At 41.9% G+C, this 14,245-nt stretch overlaps 1 protein-coding gene across 2 annotated transcripts in view; it reads left to right on the top strand.

Annotated features, from left to right (window-relative positions):
• The window catches only part of LOC128691295 (E3 ubiquitin-protein ligase TRIM13-like), a 56,690-nt gene that overhangs the window by 18,305 nt on the left and 24,140 nt on the right, over positions 1–14,245 (top strand). Inside the window, exons 1-2 of one of the 2 annotated variants that reach the window (XM_070083420.1) lie at positions 10,858–10,964; positions 11,898–12,602. In XM_070083420.1, coding sequence (XP_069939521.1) covers positions 12,099–12,602 — 504 coding nt within the window. In that variant the 5' untranslated portion in view covers positions 10,858–10,964; positions 11,898–12,098. Of the gene's footprint in view, positions 1–10,857; positions 10,965–11,897; positions 12,603–14,245 lie in introns of those variants that run through there. The other variant, XM_070083419.1, reaches the window with a different exon arrangement.

Here is a 14,245-nt window from a genome sequence, read left to right as displayed (position 1 = left end):
ATAAGGTTCCTCACGCACCAAGAGACACAGCCAAACTGACTTGCAAGCAGCCCAAGCCAGTGGATGGAAGTGTTCTAAACGGCCGATCACTGGGAGCTGAAACCCCAGCCAATGACTGAGTTGGCCTATAACAGGGATAGCCGATAACCGAGGGTCCACTGTAATAATCGCTCTAAAGTGGTTTAAATGTCAGCTACCAAGCCTGTACAAAATGCATATGACATTTAAACCACTCCAGAGCAATTATTTATTATTTTTATGATTTTTTTTATTAACACACTGGCCGATTCCCACCAAGGCAGGGTGGCCCGAAAAAGAAAAACTTTCACTATCATTCACTCCATCACTGTCTTGCAAGAAGGGTGCTTTACACTACAGTTTTTAACCCTTAAACTGTCCAAACAAATTTATGTTCACATGTATAGTACTCCAAACGTAGATCTACGTTTTTCTACATATTTTCAAATATAAAAAAAAAAGTAGATCAAAGTTTTTTTACACTTTTTCAAATGTATAAAAAAAGAAAAGAAGATCTACGTTTTTTTTACACACTTTCAAATGTTGAAAAAACGCAGATCTACGTTTGAACAGTTTAAGGGTTTATGATTATTATATTATTAGTAGTAGTATTTTATGATTATTATAATTTTATGCCATACGAGAGCTTTGGTCATGGAAACAGGCAGCGTGGCATCTCAGTGTCAAGTATCTCAGTTTGCTTCCTACAGCCACTGAGTACACAAACTTTCACTGTCTCCAAGACTACATATTTGCACTTTATTGTGCATCCCATAGTACAAGATGTCGGCGAAAAGGAAGATCTTGCCTTCACCTGAAGTAAGCGCCAAGAAACAAAGGAAGGCTCTCAATCTTGACGTGAAAATGAAGATTATAAATGAGTATGTAGCTGGTTAGAAAGTACAGGTGATAGCCAAAGACTTGAAGCTCATGCATTCTACCATTCCCACTATCTTGAAGGATAAAGAGAGTGAAAGAGGCAGTGAAAGCATCGACAGGATTTCAAGCCATAATAACTAGGCAGGGGGAGCATGATAAAAACACCAAAATCAATAAAAACTGACATATATGGAGAGGTACTGGAGGGTGTGTGAGGCTATATGAAAGAGAGGGAGAAGGCGCCAGCAATGTCTCTCAGTAACTCATGCTTCACTGTGACATATGGACGTGTAAGCTCACAGCGCTATAAAATATTGTATAATTATACTATTACTATTGATAAAGGTTATCTACCCATCATATTTATTCCAGAATAACATTAGGTATAACATAAATAACGTAGAAGCACGATAAAAATGCCCAAATTAATCCATACAAGTTTGCCTATGATACTCCAATATAGACACTTTGTATTGTGCCAAAACAAAAACATTCACATTACTAAACTCACAAATTATGTAGTCACTTAGCCTTAATACCATAATCTGTAAGGATTTAATGTTAAGAATTAATCTAAGTCTGCTCGAAATGCCTAGCCATGCTAGGTGTCCTAGTGGCCCCCTCTGTAATTAGTATTTTATAACATGTAAACCACACAATACCCAAAACCTGTAAACACCACATTGTAACCCTTAAAGAGAATAAACTTGAATTGAATTGAACTGAATTGAAAACTGGCATTATATAGAGAGGTATTGAAGGGTGGAGGGCCGGGAGGGATAAAAAAAAAAAAAAAAAGTGACCGCGACCATAACAGAAAACGTTACGCGCCTGAAGGGTTACTACAGAAAAATCACTCTTACACTGTGCAAAGATTGAAAAAAGTGCGATTTTCTAAAATATATATATATATATATATATATATATATATATATATATATATATATATATATATATATATATATATATATATAATATATATCTATATATATGTATATATATATATATATTTATAATAAATGTATGGAAGAAGGTAAGGTACCTAGGGATTGGCAGAGAGCATGCATAGTTCCTTTGTATAAAGGCAAAGGGGATAAAAGAGAGTGCAAAAATTATAGGGGGATAAGTCTGTTGAGTGTACCTGGTAAAGTGTATGGTAGAGTTATAATTGAAAGAATTAAGAGTAAGACGGAGAATAGGATAGCAGATGAACAAGGAGGCTTTAGGAAAGGTAGGGGGTGTGTGGACCAGGTGTTTACAGTGAAACATATAAGTGAACAGTATTTAGATAAGGCTAAAGAGGTCTTTGTGGCATTTATGGATTTGGAAAAGGCGTATGACAGGGTGGATAGGGGGGCAATGTGGCAGATGTTGCAAGTGTATGGTGTAGGAGGTAGGTTACTGAAAGCAGTGAAGAGTTTTTACGAGGATAGTGAGGCTCAAGTTAGAGTATGTAGGAAAGAGGGAAATTTTTTCCCAGTAAAAGTAGGCCTTAGACAAGGATGTGTGATGTCACCGTGGTTGTTTAATATATTTATAGATGGGGTTGTAAGAGAAGTAAATGCGAGGGTCTTGGCAAGAGGCGTGGAGTTAAAAGATAAAGAATCACACACAAAGTGGGAGTTGTCACAGCTGCTCTTTGCTGATGACACTGTGCTCTTGGGAGATTCTGAAGAGAAGTTGCAGAGATTGGTGGATGAATTTGGTAGGGTGTGCAAAAGAAGAAAATTAAAGGTGAATACAGGAAAGAGTAAGGTTATGAGGATAACAAAAAGATTAGGTGATGAAAGATTGAATATCAGATTGGAGGGAGAGAGTATGGAGGAGGTGAACGTATTCAGATATTTGGGAGTGGACGTGTCAGCAGATGGGTCTATGAAAGATGAGGTGAATCATAGAATTGATGAGGGAAAAAGAGTGAGTGGTGCACTTAGGAGTCTGTGGAGACAAAGAACTTTGTCCTTGGAGGCAAAGAGGGGAATGTATGAGAGTATAGTTTTACCAACGCTCTTATATGGGTGTGAAGCGTGGGTGATGAATGTTGCAGCGAGGAGAAGGCTGGAGGCAGTGGAGATGTCATGTCTGAGGGCAATGTGTGGTGTGAATATAATGCAGAGAATTCGTAGTTTGGAAGTTAGGAGGAGGTGCGGGATTACCAAAACTGTTGTCCAGAGGGCTGAGGAAGGGTTGTTGAGGTGGTTCGGACATGTAGAGAGAATGGAGCGAAACAGAATGACTTCAAGAGTGTATCAGTCTGTAGTGGAAGGAAGGCGGGGTAGGGGTCGGCCTAGGAAGGGTTGGAGGGAGGGGGTAAAGGAGGTTTTGTGTGCGAGGGGCTTGGACTTCCAGCAGGCATGCGTGAGCGTGTTTGATAGGAGTGAATGGAGACAAATGGTTTTTAATACTTGACGTGCTGTTGGAGTGTGAGCAAAGTAACATTTATGAAGGGATTCAGGGAAACCGGCAGGCCGGACTTGAGTCCTGGAGATGGGAAGTACAGTGCCTGCACTCTGAAGGAGGGGTGTTAATGTTGCAGTTTAAAAACTGTAGTGTAAAGCACCCTTCTGGCAAGACAGTGATGGAGTGAATGATGGTGAAAGTTTTTCTTTTTCGGGCCACCCTGCCTTGGTGGGAATCGGCCGGTGTGATAATAAAAAATATATATATATATATATATATATATATATATATATATATATATATATATATATATATATATATATATATATATATATATATATATATATATATGTTGTGCCGAATATGTAAAACTGGTCAATTAGCAAGAATTCATTTAAAATTATGTCCTATCTGAATTTTTCTCTTATACGTTTAAAGATATATTTTTTTCATTAATGTTAATGTAAAAAAAAATAATTTTGCACCAAAAGAATCTTAGAAAACTTACCTAACCTTATTATAACAAGAACAATTTATTTTAGCCTAACCCAACTAAATACATTTTTTATAAGTTCACAATAATTTAATAATAAAGAAACACAATGAAATATATTTTTTTCGTTAGATTCAGAATGATTTTGGCGAAATTATTGCATACACAAATTTTCACTTGTTCTATATGGCAAAATCAGCGTTGCTATTTAAGCCAAGATCGCAAGTTCTACCTATTCGGCACGATACACACACACACACACATATATATATATATATATATATATATATATATATATATATATATATATATATATATATATATATATATATATATATATATATATATATATATATATATAATATATATATATATATATATATATAATATATATATATATATATATATATATATATATATATATATATATATATATATATATATATATATATATATATATATATATATTAATATCCATCCCAAGTAATCAACTATGTACACGTTTCAGCGAATAAAAAAAAAATATCTCAGAAGTCACTCGCCTATTTTATGTGCATTAGCGCTGTAGCTCTCGCCCTGTGCAGACACAGTTGCTCTCTACACCTCAGTGCCTTGCAATCCCTGTGTTTTGGGAGAGGCTCTTTACAATTGTGTGGTACCTGGACCTTCATCTTCGCCTTCAACATCAGGATTTGGTGCATCGTTGGCTGCCTTTCCTAGGGCAGGCTGCCTCCCTCAGCACTCCTGCTGCTGAACTCAAGATTGCTGGACCAACGTCTTCAATCTCACCAACAAGGATTGTGCTTCGCTGGCAACCTTCCAAAAGGTTGGGAGTCTCCCTCTGCACTCCTATTGGCTGATTGAAGCAACCACACCTCAGCTGAGCGTGTCACGTGCACAACACCCATATTGGGCCGCCTCACCTCGCCCCTCAGGGCACACAGTGCTCCATCGGCGATAGTTCACCTCTACATTTCAGTGCCAAACCCCTCTCCTCAGCGTATTCCCTACCAACTCTGGCTTTAAGGTTCGTCTTAATCCTACTTCCTACAAAACTTTCTGCTCAAAGCCTATCAAATCTAAACTCTCAGATGCAGAGGAAATGGTATGGTGATACCTACAAGATGTGGAAAAAGACACTTATGTACAGTTCAGGACATTTATTAAAGGAAACGTTTTGCCACGAGTGGCTTCTTCAGTCCTAATACAGAGAAAACTAAGAAAACAAATATATATATATATATATATATATATATATATATATATATATATATATATATATATATATATATATATATATATATAGAGTGGCAGGAGTCAGGTGAGGTGACACGTGGGTAGAGGTGGTAGTAGTAGTAGTAGTAGTAGTAGTAGTAGTAATGGAACTAAGGAGGTGAGGCTAGAGAGGGACCTGCTGGCATCAAGTAACACCAGTTCCCAGGATGGGTAATATCCTCTTGCTTAGTATTTCAAAATTACTAAGCAAGAGGATATTACCCATCCTGGGAACTGGTGTTACTTGATGCCAGCAGGTCCCTCTCTAGCCTCACCTCCTTAGTTCCATTACTACTACCACCTCTACCCACACGTCACTTCACCTGACTCCTGCCACTATATATATATATATATATATATATATATATATATATATATATATATATATATATATATATATATGTTTTCTTAGTTTTCTCTATATTAGGACTGAAGAAGCCACTCGTGGCGAAACGTTTCCTTTAATAAATGTCCTGAACTGTACATAAGTGTCTTTTTCCACATCTCAGATGCAGGTTTCACCATCAACTGGACCCCTGAGCATCGCGCCAGGAGCACAGTTGTTGCTAAACATGTCGACAACGCTATACTGACTGCATACCAACACAACCGGACTGACTTAATACAGGACATTGCCAACAACAATGACGTCACTGTTGAGGACATACACAGACCTCCCAACTCTAACACACTCAAAATACACAGTTCCACTCCTGACGAGGCTTCTCACCTCCTGCAACATGGCATCCATGCCTGATGTACCTAATCCCAAACACTTCCCTCTTCACTCCAAACTACATTCCTATTATACAATGCCTAAAATGCTACGAATACAGTCACGAAAAAAAACTGCTCTAAGAAACAAATATGCTCTAAATGTTCTTCCCCTGACCACTACTGGACCAACTGCTCCAACCCTTTAAAATGCCCCAACTGCCAACAACCCCACCCTGCCACCTCATTCCAATGCCAAAAACGAAAAGACTACACTCTCAACCTTCGTGCCGATAATGCTGCAAACTCTCCTAACCCATTCTCTTCCCAACCACAGCCTACTCTTTCCTCTGACAACTTCCCTTCTCTACCCCAAGCCACCCCCCCATCCTCCCCCCACCTCTCAGGTTCCCCCCTCCCTGTCCACCTCCCCCACCTACGCTAGCACTATCAGAGGACCTGCCACCTCATTACCCTCACACACAGACACCAACTCAACAAATAACATGATCTCCACAATTGTACACCTTTCTGTCCTGATTCCCAAATATTATGAAGCTGACCTCCCCAAGCTTTTAAACGGCCTCCTCACAGCAAATGGCCTAACACCAATTAATTTCCCCCTGACTTCTCCTTACCCCCTCCCCCCCGCCTGGACAACGTCACAGGCGTGTGCTCCAACCTTCTCCAATCTGCCTCAAGCATTGCAACTGACCTCACCTTCCCTCCCTCATGCCAGGACAACACCAGCTGTCCCTCCATGCCCACATGTTCCCTGCCCATCCACCTCAACAACTCCCACCCTTCCCACCCCTCCCCCACCTCCTCCTGAAACCCCCACTCCGCCTGAGCCTATCACACCTTCTCCGCCCTGCACACCTGCCGATAATGAATCTTCCACACCTACCACACCTTCCCTTGACTCAGACTCTCCTCCCACAATCCTCGGTGGACACCATGAGTTTAATCTGGGATCAAATCATCCTATCCCTCCTCATAACTCCCGCTATCCTACCAGAAACAAGAACAGTGGCAATAAACAACACACACACACTGACACCAATACAGAATGTGAAGACACAAAAAAACTCACAAACCACACAAGCCCTCACGCCCTCCATCATCAGAGTCCACCAGTAGACACAGCAAAACGGAAACATACCACAACATAGAAACTATTGCAGATGGTCTAACCAGGATGGGACCTAAGCCTGAACTAGCTAGACCTCCCTACCCTGCCCCCACAAACAACAACATACATGGCCCTTAAGGTCACACAATTCAACATACGCAGCTACAACATGAACAAGCACATCCTGGCCGAATTCGTTGAGACTGAGCGCCCTGACGTGCTGCTTCTCAACAGCACCTGTGTGCAAAACACCCAGCGAATCCGGCACTAGGGTTACACATCCCGCCAATCTAGAGCTGATCCCTACAATGGCACTGCCATCATGGTGAACAGCACTATCCGACATGACTTCCTAAACCTCCCATTCACCTGTCCTCACAGCATGGCTGTCAAAGTCTTCACTCTTCAGGGGCCTATCATCATCTATACCACATATGCCCGACCCAACTCTAACATCAACATTCCTGATCTCTCCCTTCTCTTTAATCACTCAAATATTCCTGTCTACCTTCTTGCTGACCTCAACGCCAAACACAAAGACTTTCACGACACATACACCAACACTCATGGAAACCAGCTGAAACAACTAATCACACTAAAACACCTGATACATCTTGGCCCACACTTCAACACTTTCTTCGGCACACTTGGCCAGGGCAAGCCCAACATTATCATCACAAACAGAGCCAGCCTCTACCTTCACCACTACATCACACCAGGCCCCCTTTCCTGCTCAGACCACATTCCCATCACCCTCCACATCTCCTCTAACCCTATCTTCATTCCTTCCAGACCTATTCCCTCATTCTCCAGGGCCAACTGGGACTCCTTCAAACAACACCTAAACAACACCAACCTCACACACAACTTTGACAACAGACCCACCTCAGACATCGACACCCAGATTGCTCTCATCCAGGACTCTATTACACAAGCTGCTGATCACTCGATTCCAAAGAAACGTCACACTGTCAGATACTCCTTCCGCCCTTCTGAGAGACCAAAACGCCTTCTCCTCTACTACAGACACCGTTTTGCCTCCAACCACCACAGATTTGCCTTTGTCAGCAGAGACCTCACTTTCCTACGGAACATCATCATCTGTAGCCTGGATGAAGACCACGCCAAATACTGGCTATCCCTTGTCCAGGCTGCTGAAAAACACCGCATACAGGACCCCAAGGAGTTCTGGACCTTCATCCGGAGTCACTGGAGTCCCAAAAACAACATATTTCCAACACATCACACACAACGACATAAACATCACAGACCCTACACAAGCAGCACAAGCCTTCAAGGACATATGGGAAAATATCTTCTACCCCCACCCTCCTGACCCTGCTGCGCAACAGCACACACAAGCCAAAGAATACTGGGTCTCCACACATAAACACATAACATGTCCCGACCCTGTTATACAACTTTCCGCTCTCACCTCCACCCACATTCTAAACACCCCTTTCTCCCAACCTTCAGTCAAAGCCTTAATCCTGAAGCTTCCTCCCAAAGCCCCAGGAGCTTCGGGACTATCCCACCACATACTCCGACACCTCCCGGACTGTCATCTCAGCACTTAAAGACCTCTACAATGCCTGCCTCGCCTCTGGATACTTCCCCTCCTTATTTAAATCTGCCATAGCCACACTCATCCCCAAACCTGGCAAGGACTCGACCGACCCAAGAAACTACAGACCAATCAGTCTACTGGAGACCCTTGGGAAGACATTTGAAATACTTATCAATCACAGACTAAGGACGCACCTAGAGACAAACCACTTACTGACTGACCGACAATTTGGCTTCCGCCAACACCGCTCTACGCAGGCAGCTCTCAACATTATCCTGAATTATATTCAGATAAATGAGGCCCAAGGCTGTGCAACGGCCCTGGTTGCTAAGGACGTGGAGAAAGCCTTCGACACGGTCTGGCACTCGGGGCTGAAGTACAAGCTATGTAATCTTTTTGACCTTCCCCTGAATGTCAAAAAGTTACTCAGCAACTTCCTTGATGGCCGCATGATGCGAGTAAAGTTCAGGAACTGTCTGACCACTTCACCCTTCACGCTGGAGTTCCCCAAGGCTCTGTCCTTTCCCCCACCTTGTACATCCTTTACACAAACGACATCCCCAACCCTGCACACCACAACACACTCACACTGGCTTATGCAGACGACATCACACAACTCACCACACAGACATCCCCAACCCTGCACACCACAACACACTCACACTGGCTTATGCAGACGACATCACACAACTCACCACACAGGAACGCAACAGATACCTCTCACTCAGAACTCAACGTGAGGTGGACAGGATAAGTGCATGGGAAATCCTGTGGCGAATCAAAACAAATGCCGCCAAATCCAAAATCACCTACTTCTTCCCCAAAGGAGGCCCGCCTCTATCTGTTTACCTCAGAACCACCACCACACGAACACTCATCCCCAGAACATACAGCACCACAGTCTTAGGTGTAAACCTAGACTCCAGACTCAGACTACACACCCCACATAAATGCCAAAAGAGCTTTGGCCAGTTCTGCCCTAGGGCGACTGTACAAGCTCAGAGGCTCAAACCCACACACCAAGCTCCATCTATACAAGGCTCTCATCCGTCCCCTTCTCTCTTATACACCTCTCGGCCTTTCACTTGCTGCCAAAACGAATGTCCAAAAGCTGCAGCAAATCCAGAATCGTGCTCTGTGGTGGGTGCTAGGAGTGAGATGGGATGACTTTGCCACCAGCGAGTCTCTCCACATCAGGACTGGCACTCCTGCACTGAACGTATTCTGGAAGAAACTCAGCGACAGACAAATCGACCGACTCAAAACTTACCAAGACACCTGGACAACCTTCCTAGATGAAATAATCAGATAACCTGAAAACACACTAAACCTTTTCCAATCCCTCTACAACCCTGACCCGCCCCCTCTTTACACATAAATCTTCCCTCTAAACCCTTTCCTGCCCTCCGCAGGTGTGGACCTTTAACGACGTCCTTTTTTCGCCAAACTCCGGCCTCCCTCTCTCCACCACTTGCATTCCGAGAGGCAGACAATAGAATAAGCTGCCAAGACGTGGTGCCGCCGCCCATTGCGCCTTTGCCTCCACTGCCAAACCAAGCCCAGTCCTTCATTACGCCGTTTCCGACGCTCAACCATGCCCAGTAACCAGACCCTCAACCAAGCCTCATACAGCTATGCAGCTGGGTTAAGCCCTGGCTCTTTTACTCCCCCTAAAACCATCCTCTCACCCACTATTCTTCCCCTGTCCAATCTCTCTCCTTTTCACCCGCACGGGTCTTACCTGAGAGTATTATTATTATTATTATTTCATGTTGTATTACCATTAATAATAAACAAATGGAAAGGAATTTCCCAGCAAACATAAAAGTGAATGTTTCAATTTTGGGTGGCGACACTTTTGAAGTGTCAGTAAAAGGCGATTCCTCGATTAGCGATGAAATCGTTTATCGATGGGGAGATTCTGTATTATTATAATCATAGGAATACGCTAAACCCGTAGGATTATACAGCACCTGTGGGGGGATGTGGAAGGTATTCAGGCATAATTCAGGGAACTGGAGAACAGATCCAATCCCCTAGATCTAGATCCCCTCACCAGCATGAAGGAACCTCCCTTGAGGGGTTAGCACTCTGTAACTTATGATTAGTTGTAAGTAGTCTGTAAGCATCTGCCTGAAATGTCATGGCATGTTTGTGGCTCTCTTTGTAATTAACAACACTTTATAAAACGTAATTCACACCCTGTATCCTTTGCTAAGAAATAAAATTTGTATTTTATCTCCATGGGGAAGTGGAAACAGAATTCTTCCTCCAAAAGGCATGTGTGCTGTAAGAGGCCACTAAAATAGCAGAAGAGGCTAGTAACACCTCTTGTATAAATTACTAAATTTATGAAGAAAAACTTTTGTTTTTCATTTTAGGTCAGTTTGGTTCTGTGGGATATGGCTGGTGTATTAAGAAAAATATATTCATTTTCAAATCTACATTTACCACTCACTGTAAATTAGGGAAGAAAATATTTTAAGGTAAGCATTGTGTACATCCTATACTCATCTTATTTTCATATTTAAAATATATATTATTTTCGTACTTAACATATTACAGGCAGGTCTTGCTTTACAGTGCTTCGGTAATGCAGCAGTTTTTCAATTATACCCATTCTGCATGTATTTTTCCAGACTTTCTACAATATATTCACCACTCACTATAATGAGGAAAATATTTTAAGATAAGTAATGTGTGTTATGTGTACTCACTTTTAAGGCTTACTTCTTTTGCTCACTTAATATATGATAGTGTAAACATTTGAAAGTGCAAAAATGCCGTTTCACTTTTCGGCACAGGTAGGTGACCTAACCCTCAGTATTAGTACAAACAGTAATGACACCTGATTTGTTGATGATCCTATATAACTCTAGTGTTTTTAAAGGGATGGATCGGTAAGCCATTGGAAGGCCTAGGTCAGATGACACTAAGCTCCGATGGCAAGTCATCTGACTAGACCTACATCAGGAAACACTCGTCCTGTTTACTCAGAAACCTAACCTCTAGTGTATATTTGACCTGGTTGATGATCCTATATATTTCTAGTGTATATTTGACCTGGTTGATGATCCTATATACTTCTAGTGTATATATGACCTGGTTGATGATCCTATATACTTCTAGTGTATATATGACCTGGTTGATGATACTATATACTTCTAGTGTATATATGACCTGGATTGTTAATGAAGATTGGAAATATACCTCTGGTGTATGTATGAAGTGTGTGACGGTAGTTATTATGAAGTTTGACAACACTTTGGACTTTCAGAATTGTTTGTATATTTAATATGAGCACTAATTGATAAGTTATTTAATTGAATTCAATACTGTTGAATTATATTATTGATATAAAATAATAATATAATTCAACCCTGTTTTAGTGTAAAATGTAACAATTTTTATTTCTACAGGACGACAACAAGCCAGAGGAGTGTAAAGTGTGTTTTAACAATTATGATGATGAACTACGACGGCCACGCACTCTGCCGTGTGGCCACACATTCTGCTCACAATGTATTGAAGATACAATAAATGATGTTCAACTAACCTCTTCCAGCTGCCGTGCTGAGCACAGCGCCACAGCTGCTACTCAATTCCCAATCTGTTATGGTATGGAGGCTTTCATAAAGAAATTCAAAAGTATGCAGGTCGCATCAGTGGGTGCGGTGTCAGCAAAACCTGGTCAAGATCACACAAGAGGCATCAGCAAGAAGTTACAGTCTATGGTACAGGAACACAAGAACAGTATCAATAACCTTATAAGTGAGTGCGAAGAAGTATTGTCCCAGCTAGACAAGTATCAGGGGAAGGTGAGGGACTGGAAGACCCAGCACCACCAACTGCAGGAAAGACTCTATGATCTGATGGAGAAGAACATGGCAGCAATAGAGCTCCTGGAACAGGAGGATACCAGTGTGGCGAATATGACAACAGAAGGAGAGGCAGGAAAGAAGCAACTGCAGACAATGCTGGAGTGCCTCGACACAGTCAACACTGCACAGGAGGTTGTCACAACCATTGATGAAGGTGATCAGTACAACGTGGAGGTTGAAGTTTGGATCCAGAAGTGTCAAGAACTCTTCCCAAATGTCAACACTGTCTCCACCTCAGTAAAGGTACACGGCTGGAAGCCACTACTCTCACTGAACCGAAAGTAACAATTATTTATTTTATTTATTAACACACTGGCCGATTCCCACCAATGCAGGGTGGCCCGAAAAAGAAAAACTTTCACCATCATTCACTCCATCACTGTCTTGCCAGAAGGGTGCTTTACACTACAGTTTTTAAACTGCAACATTAACACCCCTCCTTCAGAGTGCAGGCACTGTACTTCCCATCTCCAGGACTCAAGTCCGGCCTGCCGGTTTGCCTGAATCCCTTCATAAATGTTACTTTGCTCACACTCCAACAGCACATCAAATATTAAAAACCATTTGTCTCCATTCACTCCTATCAAACACGCTCACGCATGCCCGCTGGAAGTCCAAGCCCCTCGCATACAAAACCTCCTTTATCCCCTCCAACCTTTCCTAGGCCGACCCCTACCCCGCCTTCCTTCCACTACAGACTGATACACTCTTGAAGTCATTCTGTTTCGCTCCATTCTCTCTACATGTCCGAACCACCTCAACAACCCTTCCTCAGCCCTCTGGACAACAGTTTTGGTAATCCCGCACCTCCTCCTAACTTCCAAACTACGAATTCTCTGCATTATATTCACACCACACATTGCCCTCAGACATGACATCTCCACTGCCTCCAGCCTTCTCCTCGCTGCAACATTCATCACCCACGCTTCACACCCATATAAGAGCGTTGGTAAAACTATACTCTCATACATTCCCCTCTTTGCCTCCAAGGGCAAAGTTACATAAGAACATAAGAAAGGAGGACCACTGCAGCAGGCCTGCTGGCCCATACTAGGCAGGTCCTTTACAATCCATCCCACTAACAAAACATTTGCCCAACCCAATTTTCAATGCTACCCAAGAAATAAGCTCTGATAACTCTATCCACTCATTTGCAAGTCCCACTCAAATCCAACCACTCTCACTCATATATTTATTCAACCTAAATTTGAAGCTACCCAAAGTCCTAGCCTCAATAACCCAACTAGTTAGACTGTTCCACTCATCAACTACCCTATTTCCAAACCAGTACTTTCCTATGTCCTTTCTAAATCTAAACTTGTCTAATTTAAATCCATTACTGCGGGTTCTCTCTTGGAGAGATATCCTCAAGACCTTATTTATATCCCCTTTATTAATACCTATCTTCCACTTATACACTTCGATCATGTCTTCCCTCATTTTTCGTCTAACAAGTGAATGTAATTTAAGAGTCTTCAATCTTTCTTCATAAGGAAGATTTCTAATGCTATGTATTAATTTAGTCATTCTATGCTGAATGTTTTTTAATGAATTTATTTCCATTCTGTAATATGGAGACCAGAACTGAGCTGCATAATCTAGGTGAGGCCTTACTAATGATGTATAAAGCTGCAGTATGACCTCTGGACTTCTGTTGCTTACACATCTTGATATGTTGTTAGGTAAGACACATATGCAACAGTTAGGTATCTTTATTTCGAAACGTTTCGCCTACACAGTAGGCTTCTTCAGTCGAGTACAGAAAAGTTGATAGAAGCAGAAGATACTTGATGGAAATAAATGGTATCAAATACCGACACAATGGAAATATAAACACATATGCAGTATAATGTGATCCTTTATTGACAACGTTTCACCCACACAGT

The sequence above is a fragment of the Cherax quadricarinatus genome, chromosome 9 (genome assembly GCF_038502225.1).
Source record: "Cherax quadricarinatus isolate ZL_2023a chromosome 9, ASM3850222v1, whole genome shotgun sequence".
Classification (NCBI taxonomy): Eukaryota; Metazoa; Arthropoda; class Malacostraca; order Decapoda; family Parastacidae; genus Cherax; species Cherax quadricarinatus.
This window is presented reverse-complemented; position numbering and strand designations above follow the sequence as displayed.